This window comes from Eurytemora carolleeae, unplaced genomic scaffold, assembly GCF_000591075.1.
Source record: "Eurytemora carolleeae unplaced genomic scaffold, Eaff_2.0 scaffold1803, whole genome shotgun sequence".
Lineage (NCBI taxonomy): Eukaryota > Metazoa > Arthropoda > Copepoda > Calanoida > Temoridae > Eurytemora > Eurytemora carolleeae.
Window position 1 is genome coordinate 1861 of NW_019397689.1, and position 19703 is coordinate 21563.

General features: G+C 32.8%; 2 protein-coding genes and 1 long non-coding RNA gene across 3 annotated transcripts; all 3 read left to right on the forward strand.

The window, feature by feature from the left end:
• Positions 1–3496: 3496 nt before the first annotated feature.
• On the forward strand, positions 3497–7047 carry LOC111715505 (serine/threonine-protein kinase ULK3). The gene is made up of 5 exons (XM_023490838.1): positions 3497–3646; positions 4431–4530; positions 4937–5062; positions 6245–6328; positions 6939–7047. The coding sequence occupies exons 1-5, from the start codon at positions 3574–3576 to the stop codon at positions 7030–7032; spliced, it is 477 nt and encodes a 158-aa protein (XP_023346606.1). The 5' UTR covers positions 3497–3573; the 3' UTR covers positions 7033–7047.
• Positions 7048–8818: 1771 nt separating this feature from the next.
• On the forward strand, positions 8819–16837 carry LOC111715504 (serine/threonine-protein kinase ULK3). Its single transcript, XM_023490837.1, has 9 exons — positions 8819–8922; positions 9878–9976; positions 10504–10611; positions 11136–11201; positions 11705–11821; positions 13417–13575; positions 14542–14630; positions 15901–15960; positions 16744–16837. Exons 1-9 carry the CDS (start codon positions 8881–8883, stop codon positions 16835–16837), a joined length of 834 nt encoding a protein of 277 aa, XP_023346605.1. The 5' UTR covers positions 8819–8880.
• Positions 16838–17039: 202 nt separating this feature from the next.
• Positions 17040–18335, forward strand: LOC111715506 (uncharacterized). The gene is made up of 2 exons (XR_002768244.1): positions 17040–17679; positions 18033–18335. It is a non-coding gene; the product is annotated as an uncharacterized LOC111715506 (long non-coding RNA).
• Positions 18336–19703: the final 1368 nt, after the last annotated feature.

Here is a 19703-nt window from a genome sequence, read left to right on the forward strand (position 1 = left end):
GAGGTCGTCCGACGTCGCTACAAAGTCAAAAATAGGTCGTAATAGGTCGGAAGCAGATTTTATAGGTCGCACAGAGGTCACTGTGAATTGGTCGCCCGGTACGTCAATGCGACGTCGCTGCAAGGTCAAAAATGGTTGCACTTTACGTCGTGGCAACGTCAAAACAACCTTGTATCGACCTAAGACCGACGTCGTCCTAACGTCTTGTGGACGTCGGTTGGTTATAGGGGTTCACAAAAGTTAGGTTGAGTAATGTTATTTAACGTAACAATGACAATATGTTTACAAGAAACCAAAATTTGATTTTTATCAATCCAAAATATATGCTCATTTTTCACCAAAGTTACATTGAATAACATTATTTGACGTACCAATGAACAAAACCAAACACATCCCAAGTAACAATTTTGCGGAAAATCCGCGGAAATTCCCATGAATCTTTCCTGGGAATCCGCGGAAATTCCCAGAAATCTTTCACAGGAAAATCCGGTGAAAATGTCGACAGCTTTTCCGAGGAATTTCTCGTTACCCATTCCCAGGAACCATGTCCGAGGAATTTCTTTTAACCCATTCCGAGGATTTTCTTGTAACCCATTCCGAGGAAATTCTTGTAACTCTATCCAAGGAATTTCTTGTAACCAATTCTAGGGAATTTCTTGTAACCAATTCTTCAGAAAAACCAGAGAAAATTTGTAACAAAAAGGTCTTCAGAACCAATTCCTGGGAATTTCCCTGGAATTATTCCCAAGATTTTATCAAGAGTTCCTCAGGAATATCTTAAATTATTCACTAACAAAAGTAGTGAATAACTTAACAACTATATTGCCCCTCCAACTTTTTAGAAGAATAACCATCTTCTTAAGTCAGAATGTTATAGTCGTTTTTGATCTTACTGAAGTTATCATGTATTTTGTTTATTCAGACAAATGAATTGTCAAGAAAAAATTAAAAAAAAGTTTTAAAATTTTTAAATATTTTTTTAAAAGATGGTTCTGAAGTAAATTATCATTTTTTATCAATAAGGATGCAAAGAAAAAAAGATTTAATTTGAGCAGTGCATAAAAGAAGAGAACCTCAGAGACACCTATTGGTGAAAAACTGAACTTGAAAATTCTGTAAGGAAGTCCTGAGAATTTCTCAGGAATTTCCAGAGAATATTTCTGGAGAAATTCTGAGGAATTTCGTGGGGAAAAGCATTCCGGAGAATTTCTCAGGAATTTCTTGGTGTGAAATTCCTGAGAAATTCCCAGGAATTTCTCGAAACTAATTCTTTTATTAAATTCCCCTTAAAATCGCTAAATATGGTGACCAAGTTTTAAGAATTTTTCAGGAATTTCCGGAGAAGCATTTCGGAGAATTTTTCAGGAATTTCTTGGGGTGAAATTCCGGAGAAATTCCCAGGAATTTCTCAAAACTAATTCTATTAATAAATTCCCCGAAAAATCCGTAAATATGGTGACAAAGTCCTAAGAATTTCTCAGGAATTTCCAGAGAATATTTCTGGAGAAATTCTGAGGAATTTCGTGGGGAAAAATTCCGGAGAATTTCTCAGGAATTTCTCGAAACTGAGTCTCAAAACTGTGATCCCACAAAAATCTCTGATTTTGGGGGCCAATTCTAGGGAATTTCTCGAGAATTTCCGAGGAATCAGTTACAGGAAATGATTCTCGAGAAATTCCTCGGAAATTCCTTAAAGAAAGTCACCACGGTTGGAGAATCTGGGGAAATTCCTCACTTTTGTTACTTGGGATAAGTACTTACCTAATGTTCTGATGAGAACACATATGTTCTTACTTCTTACCTATTGTTTTGTAGAACACTATAGTACTTACTTATTAATTTGTAGGAAACACTTTGTACTAAACATGTGATGTAAAAAATACTTTGTACTTGCCTAATTGTTCTATATAGAACACTATATTGAGAACACATTGGTACTATTTTTTTTAGTTGCATATTTGCTTATCATTCAGAAAATACTGTATAAAAGATAATAATATGCTCATTTATTAAGGAAAAGGATAAAAATATACCACCAAATAAATAGTAAACATAAAAAATCACAGTACTTCTGTTAATATTTAACATCAAATTCAGTGATGGTTAATTATTTCTGTTAAATTCTTGCTTCCAGCTTTCATTGATCGTTAATTATACTTGTTTAATTATCCCATGTGACATTTGTTTGAAACTTTAACAAACATAATGACGCATGCTATCTCATTTGAACTACTCCCGTTTGAACTATTGTTCATTTGAACTATTTTTTATTTCATTTGAACTATTTTCATTTGAACTATTAATATTTTAAATGAAATAAACAAAAAAATAGTTCAAATGAACATTAAAATAGTTCAAATGGACATAAAAAACAGTTCAAATGAACAAAAAAATAGTTCAAATGCTAACAAAAAAATAGTTTAAATGAACACAAAAATAGTTTAAATGAACAAAAAAATAGTTTAAATGAACTTAAAAATAGTTCAAATGAAAAAAAAATAGCTCAAATGAGAAAAAAATATTTCAAATGAAAATGACAAAAAAAGTTAAAATTAATGGACATAATGTTATTTTCATGTGAATTTTCAAAGTTTTTAACTAAGTTGAAAGATTGATTTGAACTTGTTTTATTTAATTTTGGAAGGCGCACAGACGCACGGAAAAAAAATGGAGGGGACATGGAGTACATACTATGGAGGTATAGAAACCTCTCCTCTATCGCACATACGACATGGCGGAGACCAAAACACAACAGAGATCGAATGTTAGCTGGGTATTCAATGTGATTGGTAGATTATAGTGGATTTGAATTTAACAGTTTTCGAATAAAAGACAGACATTTTGTCGATTTTAATAAATATACGTATACGTTTTAAGAATAGTTTGTTTTATTTTCAGAAAAAAGTAACAATATGATGCCAAAAAATGCTGATTAATTCAAACAAAACGACTTCAGCAAAGGTTTCCAGCCGTGAACTATTTCAGGACGGATTCGAAAATTTTATAGCAATACTCTCTCTGAAGTTGTTTGTAGTTTTTGTATAGAATAGTCATAAAAAGTATTTGTTCTTTTCTCAGGGTCCTGTGTCGGTTTTTTCGTAATTTTTCTCGAAGTACTCCCAACTCTCAAAACGGAGAGAAAAGAAAACTGAAAAATATCGTTTGCACTAATGATTGATCGGACTAATGTACATTCGCACTAACGTCCATTCGGAATAACGTTTTATTTGAGGGTTAGGTTAGGTTAAGACAATTTTTTTGGGCCGAGCGCATGCGGCTAGGAAAGGCTAGGGGGCCGAGCGCCGCGGATAGGACAGGCTTGGGGGCCGGGCGCTGCGGCCACAAGTGTTTATGCGATCTAATCAGCTGACTTCAGTGCAAAAGTACGTTAGTTCAATTGGACATTAGTGCAAGTGATATAGCATCCAATTTAGGGCTCACTAAGAATTCCCGGCAATTTTTAAAATATGCGCATATTTAGATAGTATGTTTATTTTCGTGTTCGACATTTTTCATTCTCAACTGTGAAAAGCTATTAAAAAAAAACCTCTTTTTACAGATGAATTGTATGAAATGCCTTCTCTTATAGATAATTACATTCTTGAGAGAAAGGTGGGAGAGGGAACTTCAGGGGAGGTATTTAAAGGTAATCAACTCTTTTTATGTTGTTTATAATACATTAAGAGTAACATTTTTGACCCCCGCCCCTATTTTTAAAGATGTACATGTAATATTTTGGGTCAACACTGAAAAAATTTATGTCCAAATTTCTTAACGAGTCTAGGCTCCGTATATTTCCATTTTCAAATGTTTAAATCATAAGTTAGTTACAAATCTTAAAAATCGCATGTTTATTTGTTAATTAGTATAACAGGAAATTGTTCTAAGGTGTAGGCTTAACATTATTTTACAATCCCGGGTCCATCCTAGTTTACGATTTTTTGACCCCCCTTCCCCCTTCCTACCAATTTTGTACATGCTTTTTAATCGTTATTTAGGTAGTAGAAAATTTATTTTGTATTATTTTAGGGTTAGGTTAGGTTAAGACAATTTCTGGGCCGAGCGCTGTAGCTAGAACAGGCTAGGGGGGCCGAGCGCTGCGCCTAGGACATGCTAGGGGGCCGAGCGCTGCGGCCATGGGTTACGTTAGTTAAGACACTTTCTGGGCCGAGCTCTGCGGCTAGGANTAGGCCCCCCCCCCTCCCCCACTTCCCACCAATTCTAAGAAACAAAATGTTGATTTGTTAATTTACAAATAAGGTAATTGTTGTGAATTGTTAACTTAAAATTAAGTTTACAATCCCTGATATAGATGTAACTTCTTAAAATAAGAATTAAAGTGTTATTACAGAATATGGATTAGAGTTAACTGATGAAAGTATAATTGTATAATATATATATATTTCAAAATAAATATATTTTTCATTTAGGAAAAGAGAAGTGTAAACCGTACCGTCCTGTGGCCGTCAAGTTTATCCCGAAAAAAAGTTTATCGTCGGCGGGTCGGGAGAATCTACTAAATGAAATCAGGAATAGTTTTTAACAAATTTAGATTTTCTGACAAATCTTAAGACTCAGATTCAGATCCACTCTTTCTAAGGACGAATCCAGTATCCGGATCATTCTATCACAGGACGAATCCATGATCCAGATCCTTTCTTTGAATCTATTTCAGTTTGATGTGGACCCGGATCCTGAATCCGCCCTGCTAAACAAAAAGGATCCAGATATAGGTCATGAACATTTCTTTGTGATTTACTGGTTTTTTAACAAAACAACAATGTTCTAATTTTTTGAAAACTCAACAGTTGAGATTTGGATTTTGAGAGCAAGAAGTTTATTTTGTCCCGTGGATCCACATATTATTGGGGATCCGGACCTAGGAAGAGAAAATGTTGCGGATCCTAAGAACTAGTTAAAACTGTTAATGAACCAGTTCGTTGAAGAAGTTGAAGTACAATTTTATAATCCAAATGATGGATTTTTCCTGGAATGATACTCACGTTTATATTGTTCTTGAATACGCTAATGCTGGAGATCTATCTGGATTTATTAAGAAAAGGTGAGGATGCAGAAGGTGGTTACAAATGATTACTAATTTTAATAAATGGCTTGTGCTAGGATTGCTGTATCTATTTCTATTCCACTACAAACTGTGAGTGCTTCCTGAAAAGTTTAGGTCAACAGATCTTGAATTCTATTAGAAAATCGCTTCCAAAGTTTTGATAAACTGCTAAAGAAAGTAAACAAATCATGAAATTATCATGTTACATATCAATTTCTTCGTTTTTAATCAGGGTTGCTCAGATCTGTGGGAATTTAAAAAATTCAAATATTTTAACAGATATAATCTTTTGGGACAATTATGAAGAAAATAATATATGACATGATAAATTCAAGAAAGGAATTGAGTTTTTGCCACAAACTCACATTTTCTAAACCTTATTTCTTCGCAACCTGATGGTGTAAACCTTTGATATCTCAAACTTGACAATTTGATGTTACAGAAATAATAGTTTGAAATATCAAACGTCCAAGACATCGGGTTACAAATATAGAGGGGTTAGAAAGTCAGAGTTTGTGGCAAAAACTCCGTTCCTTTCCTTTATCCATTTGTATTATAGCCTAGAGTTTTAGAGTTAAAAAACTATATATTTTGATTAGTAATCACAAGTAACAGTACATACTGCTGTGGAAAAGCTACCGCGCGCATCTATTTTCAAAAATGTATCATCTGTGTTAATGTTTTAGGTTTAAAGGTTATTTTGTATTTTGTTTTTCTTTTCAGCAGTGCTTAGGATCCGGATCCAAGTGCTAAAATGTCAACCAAAAACTGCAAAAAAAACTTTTTACTCCTAAAACCAAAATTTGAACTTTTGAAAAAAAGAGAGATTATACAAATTTCATCATTTCTGAATGTTCCATCAAGTTTTAGGATAAAAATATGCGAAAAAAATAAAAAATTTGAAAATTATTTTTTGTTAAAAAGATTCAGTAAATCTTATAGAAATGACCTGGATCCGGATCCGCATCAAAATTAAATGGATCCTAAGCACTGCTTTTCAGAGGAGCTTCGGATTTTGATTCTTATCAACCTATTCATCATAACTTTTTCCTTTTAGAAACCTTTTGGTCGCGTGCATATGAAATTGTTTATCAATAAGCGCCTAATGGTCTTACCCTTAGTTTAAACGACCCTGTTTTGGTTTGGTGTACAAATTTTCTTGAATTTGAACTTTTTTAGAAAAGTATTATCTGAGTCCCTCGCGCAAATATTTTGCCAACAACTCTGCTCTGCTCTTCTTTTTATGAGAACACACAATATCAGGTATCATTATCAAGTTAATCCTACTAAGATAATTTTACAAACTTAATCCCTACAAAGCTCATTCCTACAAAGTAAATCCTACAAAGTTGTTCCTATAAAGCTATTTCCTACAAAAGTTAGTCCTACAAAGTTGATTCCTACAAACTTAATCCTACAAATTTAATCCTACAAAGTTAATCCCTACAAAGTAAATCTTACAAAGTTAGTTCTATAAAGTTGATCCCTACAAAGTTAATCCTACAAATTTAATCTTACAAAGTTAATCCTACAAATTTGATCAAATAAAGCTAAGCCAACAATATCTTTCAATGTCCTTTAAATTTTTTGACTTTTTCGTTCTTTTTGTAAAAATTGCGCCTTTTTTATGAGTTTTCTTGTTCTTTTCAAAATTGTAAACTTTAGATCGTTTTCAAACAAATCCCAACCCTACTCTCTAGCACTAGAATTATATCATTTTCTTCTCAATATATTTCGCCAAAAACTTTGGCATCATCAGGAGTTTGTCCTTTCAAAATTGTCAGGTTCAGTTTCATAATTGTTTAATTATTTTTATTGTTATTAGAATGAAATAATTTTCAACAAAAACTTATAAAATATATTTTTATTTCAGTCATATGGATTTAAAGCCAAGTAATCTTCTTCTTCACAAATTCTCCCCAAATCGAAACCCAGTTCTCAAGGCAGGAAATGAAAATGCATTTTAGAGAATAGAAAATTACTTTTTAAAGGGACGGTTAACGTAATTTTAAATGACCCTCTGGCCTCCGTATCTGGAGTGGAATGTCTGATTCACAACAGTATCCTTCAATGCTTTGTCGGGTCAAAAATGAATATTTTTTTTTGATTGTTTTCAATTGTGGTTTCTCCAATCTTCAAAAGTGACTTAAAGCTAGAAAACCGATTATATCTTCCACATTATTGATTAGATAAAGGTTGTCTTTGTTTTTTTCTCAATTTTTTTTCTTCTTTTCAGGGTTTCCTGTAGGGTTCTCTTGTACTTGCAGATATATTTATTATTTCTTAAAGGGACTGTAAGTGAAACTCTCCATGCAAACATGACAATGCCCAATTTACTTACCACGGTTACCCTGAAACCTATATCTGATCAATAATGTGGAAGATATTCTCGTTTTCTAGGATTAAAAGTGTTTCATTCTGATAATTCCTTTATCTTTTTTTGCAGTAGAAATGCTCTAGTCACTTTTGTAGAGAAAAGCATTGATATCTAATTCATACTTAATCAGACAAAACGTTTGAGGGTATGGACATTGCCGTCTTTGCATTGAGGGTCATTTAAGCGTTAATGGATCTTTTTAACATCGGATTTCAGGAGTTTGTCTTTCAGGAGTTTGTCTCGTCAGGAGTTTGTCTCGTCAGGAGTTTGTCTTTCAGGAGTTTGTCTTTCCGGAGTTTGTCTTTCCGGAGTTTGTCTTTCCGGAGTTTGTCTTTCAGGAGTTTGTCTTTCAGGAGTTTGTCTTTCAGGAGTTTGTCACGGCACCATTTTTAACAAATTGTAGATAGATTCAAAATATCCATTATTATCTTTAAAGACACTTAATTTTGTATGTTTTTGTTTTATTTCATAAATACTTTCTTACTTACTTTTACTTACTTACTTACTTCTATTCGAATATTAACTTAAAAAAAGACAATTCTTTTAACTATTTATTTTGACGGCTAAAAACTTGTTTCAATAAAAAGTCTCTGATAAGATTTCATATTTACATTTCTTTCGCTTTGAAATTCTTTAAAAACATTTTTGGACAAAATCATCTATAAAAAAAATAATGTTTAGCTTTTAAATTAAGTGAATAATTTTAATAAAAAATGAATAGAATGTTTTTCATGATGAAGACAATATTTTTTAGAAAACCAGTCCCTTTATATGTGTTTGCATTGTCTGTTGGTTTTTTTTTTTTTTTGTATCCAAAACACGTCAAAAATCTTAACCTACTAGGCCGATTTATTTAAAAGTTATATGTGCTGTCAGACTTGTTGAATTTTAAAAAATAGAGAGTAAAACATTGTTGTTGTCATCTTTAAATGTACAAAAAAAATATTAAGACTTGCAATGCGGTGCTTAGGATGCGGAACCGATCCTGGATCCGCCCTGACAAATTTTAGCCGGATTTGAATCAAAGTCATGCATATTTCTTTTAGTTTTTGGTTGATTTTTTGTCAATTGGATCTAGATCTGTAGATCCGTATATTTTTGAAGTTCCGGATGAAGGACGTCAAAATGTTGCGAATTTAACGGATACGGATCAAAATTCCGGATTCTAAGGACTGGCAAATGAAAAGCTGAAATTATTCATAGAAAGGCTAAATAAACCTACTGTAAACTAGCTCAAGTTGCTCCTGGAATTTTAAAAACCCACTGAGCATGGGTTTCCCTCAACTAATTTCAACCAATTTGGTCCAACCGTTTGGCCAGCAATAGCTAACATATATAAATAGATGAGCGAGAGCTTTATTGTATGCATAGATGAATTATTTATGTGTCATGTACAGAAGGAGAAAACGATCTGGGTGTACGAGGATCTCCGTTGTATATGGCTCCAGAGATTGTACTTACTAAGAGCTATTCACCTAAGGTTAGTGCAGTGTATACAGTACTTGGTACATTGTATTTATATAATTTTCTTTATATACTGTACAGTTTTACACTGAACAGTTTTACACTAAACAGTTTAAACTGAACAGTTGTACACTGTACAGTTTTACACTGAACAGTTTTACATTGTACAGTTGTACACTGTACAGTTTTACACTGAACAGTTTTACACTGTACAGTTTTACACTGAACAGTTTTACACTGAACATTTTTACACTGTACAGTTTTACACTGTACAGTTTTATACTGTACAGTTTTACATTGTACAGTTTTACACTTTACAGTTTTACACTGAACAGTTTCACATTGTACAGTTTTACATTGTACAATTTTACATTGTACAGTTTTACACTGAACAGTTTTACACTAAACAGTTTTACACTAAAAAGTTTTACACTAAACAGTTTTACACTGTACAGTTTTACATTGTAAAGTTTTAAACTGAACAGTTTTACACTGCACAGTTTTACACTGAACAGTTTTACACTGAACAGTTTTACACTGAACAGTTTTACACTGAACAGTTTTACACTGAACAGTTTTACACTGAACAGTTTTCTCGGAACATTTTTTTGATTGAGTTTTAATATATGGTAATATTGGTTTTCTTCTCAATAGTTGCGTACATTTATTGCATAATTTGTAAAAACTCTTTAAAATCAATTTTGACTCTGTTTTTACTATCTTCACTGTTCACACTTTCTCTATTGTGTTTATCCAATTTATGACCCTTTTTATGCAGTTTCTTTTTAAAAGATTATGCAGCGGAGATTAGTAAGAAAATCGATAGAATTTATTTCTTTGTAAAATAAAAAACAAGGTATCTTTGTTAGAGTTACTCAGTAATGTTAAAATGGTGCCGTTGTGAATCAGGCATGGAACTCTTGAAATAACGTCGATAGGTCCTTTAAGTTTAATTTGAAATTATTGTTCAGGTTGATATCTGGTCAGTTGGGGTCATTTTGTTTGAAGCACTGTTTGGACGTGCTCCGTTCTCCAGTTCAACGTTAGAGGAACTAATTCAGAAAATCAAGGAAAAACTTTAATTCCTCACTTCACATTCAACACCTTTAATTCCTCACTTCACATTCAACACCATCTTGGGAACCCAGCTTTTCCAGAAAATTACTCGACTTCGAATTTTCAAACCAAGCTAAGAATATCCCCGTAGTTCTACCGAGTTCCCCAATCCAAATTTGAGGCCAATCAGTCCAGGAGTTTATGAGTCATGATCGAACAGAAACTAAGTTATACATAAATAAAAGAGAACTGAACAAAAACTTGACTTGATGAATGAACAACATTTGACAAACATGCGAGAAAAATATGTAGGGGTATATATATTCTTCTAAATTTGTTTCCCCCCTTTTTTACATTTGGGTAAAAGGTAAAAAGTATAAAAAACTAAAAATAAAACTGCCTTTTGATTTCCAAATTTTCACATATATCCCAAGAGCACCAAAACCACCCACCCCTCCGCGCTCGCCTGGAGAACGTTATTTCTTGAAAATCCATACTACTGCAAAATATCTGAAAATTGTCATCTTGAAGTTTGATCCAGGAAGATAAGGATGTGAGTATACCCGGAGATATTAGTTTAAGCCCTGAGTGTCGATCCTTTCTCTCCTCCTGTCTACAGAGGAACCCTGAGCAGAGGATGGGATTTAAGGTTCAAATTTATTTTCTTACAAGCAGTGCTTAGGATCCGGATTCGCATCCATTAGATCCGCAACATTTTGCTCCCTGGATTCGGATCTGCAAAAATATGCTGATCCACGGATGCGTATCCAAGGGTTAAATTATTAACAAAAAACGGGGGGGGGGGGTAATCTTCAGCTCTCGAAACCCAAAATCTGAACTGATAAAAAAAGAGATTATCAAAAATTTCCATATCTCGAAAATGTTAATAAAGTTTTAGCATAAAAATACGCAAAAAATAAGAAGAAAAGGAATTGTAAATCTTAGAGAAATGTTCATTACCTGGATCCGGATCCATGTTTTTTCAGTGCGGATCCAGCTTATCCGGATCCGCATCAAAATCAAATGGATCCTAAGCACAGCTTCCAAGTTTAAAGAATCAAATGGCTAGATATTATTTACTGTGAAATTACGCAAAAACGTTAAAAAATAATCAAAAAGAAATATCATGACACTTTTTCTTTGAAAGTATTTTTGATGAAAATTTAAATTTAGGAGTTAAAAGATGATCAATTTCTCAAGTTAGAGTTGAGTATTCCCCAACCACATTCAGAGGAAAAGGTAGTGAAATATGTGATTTTCTGAAAATATAATTTCAATTAAAAATCCTTGCAATTTTGAAAAAATGTTTTATTTAATTATTGCATCACTTTTATACTAATGTCTGGGGCGTATACAGGGGGGGGGGCTATAGTGGATTCAATCCCCCTAGAAATCATAGTTTTACTGAGTCAGTCCCCCTTCACAAATTCCTGACGCCCCTGCCATGAATGAATGTATGGATGTAACACTGTAGTGGGTTCTAAAAACCTACTGCAATTTAACGGATTTTCAGAGGGTCTCGAGTTTTACACAAAATCGTTAAAGAAACGTATTCATATTTTCTGAATCTTTTAAAGAAATCCACTATGATATTAATAAAAATCCGCCAATTTTTCTTCAATGTACACAAAACCAGCAGAATATCAACTAAAAGAGGGACAAGAGGGGGTCCCTAATTACTTGAACTTACATACAGACACTAATTATACAAACTGAACTTTTTTATGATATATGTTGTACAGATGGTTGAGAATGAGAGGTTGGGAGCTGTTGCTGAGAGTACTGGAGACTTGAAACAATCAATCAATTTTTATGAAACAGCAGCAGAATATGCCAAAACATTATACTATTATACCGAAGTAAGATATCCCCCCCCACCCTGACCTTCCATATCTTGGAATTTCCTGTAATTTTAAGGTGTTATATGTTATTGAAGCTGTAGGGCCCGGCGTTGCCCGTGGAAAAAAAATTGAATAAAAAAATCGAATTTGTTTAGCCTATTATAACACCCCCCGGCCACCCATGAGTGTCCACAAAAAATTTCAGCGCGATCGTTCCAGCCGTTTGGCCGGCTACATGCAACATATATATATAAGAATGTCTTGTTTTATTTTAGAAATTTCAATTATAATTTTCCTATCCTTAATTATTGCTTAAACTGACTGCAAACGTAATTTGAAGTGACTTCTTAATTAAATAGCGGCTTGACGGATTCACAACTGTACCAACCTTTAACTGATCATTAACCTGGAAAATATCGTCGTTTTTCTAGCTTGAAAGGTTTATAACTCTGATAATTTTCTTGTTTCTTAAGAAGAAATGCGCAAGTGATTGTTTTATTCTGATAAGATGATAGATATCTCATCTCATGCATCTGACCAAGGGTACTGTTTGGAATAGGACATTTTTTATATGGAGGGTCACTTGAAATTATGTTTGCAGTTAATTTAATTTTACCCCTTAGGAAATTATATGTAGTAGTTTTGGTAGTACATTAAATTTTTATCCACTTTCAAGAAACTTTTTTGTAAAGAATTAAAGCCTCTGTAGCAAATATGAAAATTTATTTACGTATCTCATCAGGGATATATGCTTTAAAGAAAGAAAAAAATCTTATATGTTCCGATGTTTTTTGGGAGGGAGGGAGGGGGGGGGGGGTTATCCGCCGAACCGTAGAAAATAAACGAACCTAAAATGTTTCAAAATTTGCCAGTTAATGTCTAATTTTTCATTATTTTCTCCACAAAAGCATTGAAATTAGATTTTTGAAGGTATAATTCTCTTTTGAATCAAAATCTCGTAACTTGATTTTCTTTAAAGATGGAAGTTCTTTCATCTTGTGCAAAATAAACTTATTTTAATTCAGATCCGATTCTTTGTTCTTATAAACAATATAGTTTATATTTTTTAGAACTTCTTTTTCTTATTTGTTAAGAGACCGTTACATTAGTGTTGATGACTTTCAGTGGAACTTTAAAGGGACTTGTGTATTTTAAAGTGACCCTCCATGCATAGATGACAATGTCCAATTCACAAAGGTAAACTTGAAACCTTACTCTGAACAAGCATGAATTAAATATAAATGTAAGTAATTTAAAAACTTAATATTTTTTATTTGATTTCTCTTTATAAGGGACTTGTGCATTTCAATTTCAGTATTCAATTGTGCCGTTTTGAATCGGGCATTGGCAGCTTTACATTGAGGATCACTTGAAATTATGCTTACAATCCCTTTAAACCTGTAATAGCGATGAGTGATGACTGAGAAATCTTATTATCAAAAAATATTAATAATTAATAAGTCGAAAAACATATTTTTACTACTAAAAATCGACAATAAAATTTCCCATATATCTTTTTTGTTTGGTACTATTTTGTTCTTGAGACAGTGTCGCTTGATTTTAATCGCATTGTTGATCTTTTTACTCAAAAAATAAAAATGGCGCTGTTTTAGGACGAGAGTTTACGCGGGAAATATAAGAGTTCCCTCCGAGGATACCAAACCAAACTATTCAATCTGACACGTGACCAGCTGCCAAGTCGAGAGGTTGCCCGCCAGCAGGTTGTCAACAATTCTCTTCCAAACTACGCTGAACTCTATCATTTAGCGAAGGTTAGGGAAATTTATTGCTTCGAAAAAATGGTAACAAATGTCTTTCTTGAGAATTCAATTTACTTTATTTATCTTAACATCAGTGAAAACAGCAGAGAACCTTATAAATGTACACGCGCTTTTATTGGCAAATATTTAGGTGTTTTTTGTCTGAAATCCCCCCCCCACACAGGTTGTTAAAGGAATCATTTTCAAATTTTTCTATTAAAGAAAAAAATTTCGGAGTAAAATATTTTTGGGGGGTTAAGGGGGGGGGGGTGGCGAGGTCTACAAAATAGGAATAAACAAAAAACAGGACCGTATAGTTCTACTTTGTTAGAAGAAACACTGAGTACCCAGTAAGCACAGTTTTTTTTTAAATTCTTGAAGTCCACTTGCCACACTGGACACATAATATAAAACAACAAATATACAACGTTAAGCTTTAGTAAATATTGTTGAAAAAACTTTACTATTTATTTGCTTCCTTTATAGTGTAAGTTTTGATATTTCAAATTTAGTTTATTTTATCAAACAGAATTCATAGTTTGAAATATCGAAGGTCTTCAACATTGGGTAGCGAAGATTTAGGGATTAGAAAATATGAGTTTATGACAAAAACTCAATTCTTTTAAACTTTCTCATCTAACAGAAGTCAGTTTTTAAAAAAATCCAAAAGTCTACAACATCCGCTTGTATAGATATAGTGATTAGAATTTTTTTAACGTATGGCGATTGTTCAGTTCTTTTTGGGTTGATTTTTATTTTATTTACAAGGTGTGTAAAAAAACGGCAGTAGCTTTAGTGTACAGACCACAATATAATGTTTTCAGGGTTTACTTATAGGGTTAAAATATAAAACTAAAGAAAGGCAAATGATAAATATGTTGTTAATGCTTACAACGGGAAAGAAAATTCTTTAACAAATCGATTGATAATAAGTTTAATGTGGAAAGAGGTCTATATATACACTCCTATATTGATTAGATTACTCCTGGTATGGAAGGAGGTCTGGAGATCTGTATTGCTGCCAGAAACTATCAATTGCAAGGAGATATTGAGCAAGCTGTAGATAGGTACAGTCGGACCCATAAAACTGTGGAATAGGAAGATGGCTGTTCGATTATACTTATCATTATGATTTCTAATAGTCCAATAACAACACACCGCAATTGGTCAGTATGCACAAACCCATTTGATAATTTAAAACCTACTGGTATAACAACAGAAAATAGCATATAAGATTGCTTAAATGTCGTCTTACTATTCCTCAATTTTTTGGCTTTAAACTGCTTTCTTCTACATATAAATTTGGCTTGTCTGTCTGTTTGTCTGTCTGTCTGTTTGTTTATTTGTATCCAATAAACGTCAAAACGGCTGAACTGATCGGGCCCAAATTTTTTGTGGGACATCACGTGACCACAGGGAAGGTTTATGAATGATAAAAATTTTTTTAAAATGTGTTTTAAAGGTTTTTAATTTTGATAAAAAATTTAAATTCCTGAAAATCCGCGAATTTTTTTTTAAAAATCCGCAACATTTTTTCTTTTTTGTTTGAAAATGTAAAAAAAGAACATGTTCACAATTTAAATAGAAGATGGGCGCGAAGCGCCCTAAAAGCCTAATTTTTATATATTCTTTCAGACCTATTAAATTTCTGTTCTCCCGGTCTAATCTCTGCTATCTAGTTCTAATCTCGTTCTCACTGTCTAATATCTGTTCTCCAGTTATAATCTCTGCTCTTAAATTTGTATCGCTCTTCTCAAGATCTAATCTCTCTTGTTTAGTTCTAATGTCTGTTCTTCAGCTCTAATCTCTGTTCTTCAGCTCTAATCTGTGTTCTTCAGGTCTAATCTCTGTTCAGATTTAATCTCTGTTCTATAGTTCTAATCTCTGCTCTTTAGTTCTAATCTCTGTTCTTTAGTTCTAATCTCTGTTCTTTAGTTCTAATCTCTTTTCTTTAGTTCTAATCTCTGTGTTTTAGTTCTAATCTCTGTTCTTTAGTTCTAATCTCTGCTCTGCAGGTCTATTATCTGTTCTTTAGTTCTAATACCTATTCTTTAGTTCTAATCTCTGTTCTTCAGCTCTAATCTCTGTTATTCAGCTCTAATCTCTGTTCTTCAGGTCTAATCTCTGTTCATATTTAATCTCTGTTCTTTAGATCCCATCTCTGTCTTTTAGTTCTAATCTCTGTTCTTTAGTTCTAATCTCTTTTCTTTAGTTCTAATCTCTGTTCTTGAGTTCTAATCTCTGTTCTTTAGTTCAAATCTCTGTTCTTCAGTTCTAAACTCTGCTCTGCAGGTCTAATCTCTGTTTTAATCTTTAATACTGGTCTTTATTCGCCAGGTATACTGCGGGACTAGGGGTACTGGTTCCACTACTCCAGAAGGAACCCAAGGGAACCAGGTAGACCATCAAACCAAGACTTCACTTTGTAGCAGATTTTATGGACAGAGATTTTATTTTTTGCAGATTATATCGGCTAATATTCTTTTAGTTACAGATTTTATTGACTAAGATTCAATTTGTGGCAGATTTTTTAGACTAAGATTCTATTTGTGGGGTTGTGGCAGATTTTACGGACTAAGATATTATTTGCGGCAGGTTTTCTAGACTAGGATAATAATTATGGCAGATTTTATGGACTAAGATTCTATTTGTGGCAGATTTTATGGGACTATGATACTATTTGTGGCAGATTTTATGGACTTAGATTCTATTTGTGGCAGATTTTATGGTCTAAGATGCTATTTGTTGCAGATTTTATATACTAAGAATTTTTTTGTGGCATTTTTATGGACTAAAATTCTATTTGTGGCAAATTTTATGGACTTATATTCTATTTGTGGCAAATTTTATGGACTTATATTCTATTTGTGGCAGATTTATGGACTAAGATTCTACTTTTGACGGATTTTATGGACTAAGATTCTATTTGTGGCAGATTTTATGGACTAAGATTATATTTGTGGCAGATTTTATGGACTAAGATTCTTTTTGTGGCAGATTTTTAAGACTTTAAAAGATACTATTTATGGCAGTGAGATTTTATAGACAGAGGGAAGAAGAGGGAGGATGGGAAGAGAAGGGAGAGGAGAGGGGGGTATGGGAAATGGGAGGCTGAATAATTTCATTTGAAAATCATGGTCATAAAACTTTCTTTGATTGATTGATTTGTTTATGATCTAGGCGTGATTTGCTGCATGAAGCAGTTAAGTGCTGGTTACAGCAGGCAGAAGCATTGAAGGATACTTTACAGATACAGCAGGATACACTACATTAAAACAATATTTATTTTTTTAGATGGAGGGGTCCTCAGAACAGGAGAGATGTAGTATTCAATAATAGATTCACTAGGAATTAATATTACAACTCGGATCTCGAATTCTTTTTTTCTAAGATTGTGAGAGGGTTTGGTTCGTTATAAAGTAATATATGTTAATTATTTTTTTCATCATTAAAAGAATATTTTTTCAGTCAAAGGGACTGTAAACGTATTTTCAAATGACCCTTTGTTTATTCTGATCAAGAATTTAAAATTTCATACCTAAATTTTCCCTAAAACAGGGTGATAAAGTATCTTTATCAACCTGCTATTAAATAAGTTGAGTAAAATCGAATAAAACTATTTATGTTATTGTAATTGTCAATTGAAATTGCACGGACATGGTCCCTTTCAGACATATTATTATGTGATATTTTTATGAACACACTTTTTTATATAAATTTTACATATTTTATAATTTATCTGCAATATTTTAAATTCAATATTTTGTTCAAAAAAATGTGAAAGCACGTTTTTAGTTTGAACCTGGAATATTTTGTTGAATAATTTGTTATCAGGTATATTTTGACACCCTGTTCATGTATTTTAGTTAAATTCCTCTATACAGCTGTGTGATGCATGCCTGGCCAAGTAACATTGATTTACAAATTTTTGTGGACTTGTAGACTCGAATTAGCTACAGGGGGACCCAGACTTGTAGACTCGAATTAGCTACAGGGGGACCCAGACTTGTAGACTCGAATTAGCTACAGGGGGACCCAGACTTGTAGACTCGAATTAGCTACAGGGGGACCCAGCAAAACAAGTCTTTCTTTATTTTGAATGGAGATGTGTATTGTGTAAATGTCACATATTTTGAAAATTTACAGGAAATATGGAAATATTATAACATTAACATTTTTAATTTCATTTAGATTAAAAAATCAGAACACCTAATAAACACTAACAGTCTTGTAATAAATTGTATCAGTCCTTCAGACCTGAACAAATTTGGCCTAGAAAAAATTTTGATAAAAATGAAAGAGGTTTAAAAATAATGTCTTTTATTATTAATCGGCAATGTTCACAAATAATGTTAATGGAAAGAAGATTTAAACCGTAATTTGATTTATTTGTTACAAATCTTTCTTTATTTTTTCTCCAGTATGCCCTTCACATTGAAAATCTTTCAACTCCTGCGGCCTGCTTAAAGTTTAATTCTCCATTCTGAACTGAGAAATTATTTGTTTTCATCGAAAAAAAAAATACATTTTTTGTCAAACTTTTCCAAGTTTTATACATCAAATCTAGTCCTAATATTTTTGTGATATATGAAACACCCTGTATTATTATTGTTTCTAATTTACTGGTGTAATTACACAGCATCTTTAAATTTCAGAAGAATGACCGCTAGCTATGGATAAATCGATAAATCTAAAACTTCCAGATAGATAGATAGATAGTATAGCAGAGAAGACAAAAAAACTACCGGACATATAATCTAGTTTTGCTCAAGGAACACATTTTTGAAATGAAAACAAGAAGTTTAAATGTTTTCTATTCCATATAATACAGAATTTTCAGGTTAAAGAAAGAAACTTTGTTTATCAATCATTATATGACATCTCTTTCAATTAGATCGGATTTTTGTATTCACAATACTTCTAATTTTCAAATTTGTGACCTCAGATAAAACATATCCCCTGAAATTATGGACATTGTAGAAGAATATCTCTCCGAAGTCGACCTTAAAGTAAGTTAAAAATAAGATTGAAAAAATCAATATTTACCTCTCGTCTACGCAAGATAAAAGTCAGTTGCTAGATTTTGAATGAACTTGAATTGTGACTTTTCTGACTAGGTTCAATTTTTCTTTTGTGATTTTGTGTCGAATTACTGAATGGATATTAATGGGCCTGTAGACGTAATTTTGAGTGACCCTCAGGGAGTATGATATAGAAGGGAGATATAACTGACGCGGTTGGCCCTACCATATGATTATACATGCTTTGCAGACGGGTACTTCATTTAACTAAGATATATTTGTCTGATGTACATTTACACTGCGTATACAATAACTTATTCTGAATAATTCTTATACAAATGGAGTACCCGTCTGCAAAGCATGTATAATCATATGGTAGGACGAACCGTGTCAGTTATATCTCCTTTCTATTCCTTACTCCCTGGTGACCCTTCATCCATATGTTAGGTGGTATGTATGATCAACAATTTAATTGTCTGATAAAGGGTTAATAAGACTTGTTTTTTCTAAATCAGAAAATTGATCATTTTTTATTGCGGATTTTAAATCGGACAGGCAAATCTCTAACAGTGCTAAGGATCCATTTAGATGGCATGCGGATCCGGATCCGGACCTGGATTCTGGATCCGCCATATAAAAAATGGATCTGGTTTTTAAATATTTCTTAAAGATAATAGAGCCAGATCGGAACCACACACGCAACAAACTCTAGTTTAGGTTATCCTATACAGGGTTACCTTTAAGGATGAATCTTTAAAGACGACCTGAAACTCTTCAGAGATGACAATTACAACGTTAAAATAAGTCATTGCCTTGAAGATTGTCATTTAATGATTTTTCAAAGAAAGAAAAAAGTTTACAGTTGTAGAGAAATTAAAAATATTAAGAAACAGAAACTTTTAACTTCGTACAGCCGTCACTGAGGTCTCATTCTTTGTATGTAGCCATGTGTATTGTATATCTTGGTGCAGCTAATTGTCTAAACTTTTACTAGCGACATCAGGATACAAAGACATAAGGATTAGATTTAGAATGCAAAGATAGTTTATGTTCAGTTATTTTGTCATTTATAAGCTTTAATCGAGAAGATAAGCGAATCAAAATCAACCGTTCAACTTT

Excerpts from the sequence above, each read along its gene's own strand:
- LOC111715505 (XM_023490838.1), top strand. The coding sequence starts at position 3,574 with ATGCCTTCTCTTATAGATAATTACATTCTTGAGAGAAAGGTGGGAGAG. Across the intron at positions 5,063-6,244 it reads TCTGGATTTATTAAGAAAAG|AAAAGTATTATCTGAGTCCC; the intron begins GTGAGGATGCAG and ends GAACTTTTTTAG. Across the intron at positions 6,329-6,938 it reads ATGAGAACACACAATATCAG|TCATATGGATTTAAAGCCAA; the intron begins GTATCATTATCA and ends TTTTTATTTCAG.
- LOC111715504 (XM_023490837.1), top strand. The coding sequence starts at position 8,881 with ATGGCTCCAGAGATTGTACTTACTAAGAGCTATTCACCTAAG. Across the intron at positions 11,822-13,416 it reads CATTATACTATTATACCGAA|GACGAGAGTTTACGCGGGAA; the intron begins GTAAGATATCCC and ends GCGCTGTTTTAG. Across the intron at positions 13,576-14,541 it reads AACTCTATCATTTAGCGAAG|ATTACTCCTGGTATGGAAGG; the intron begins GTTAGGGAAATT and ends TATATTGATTAG.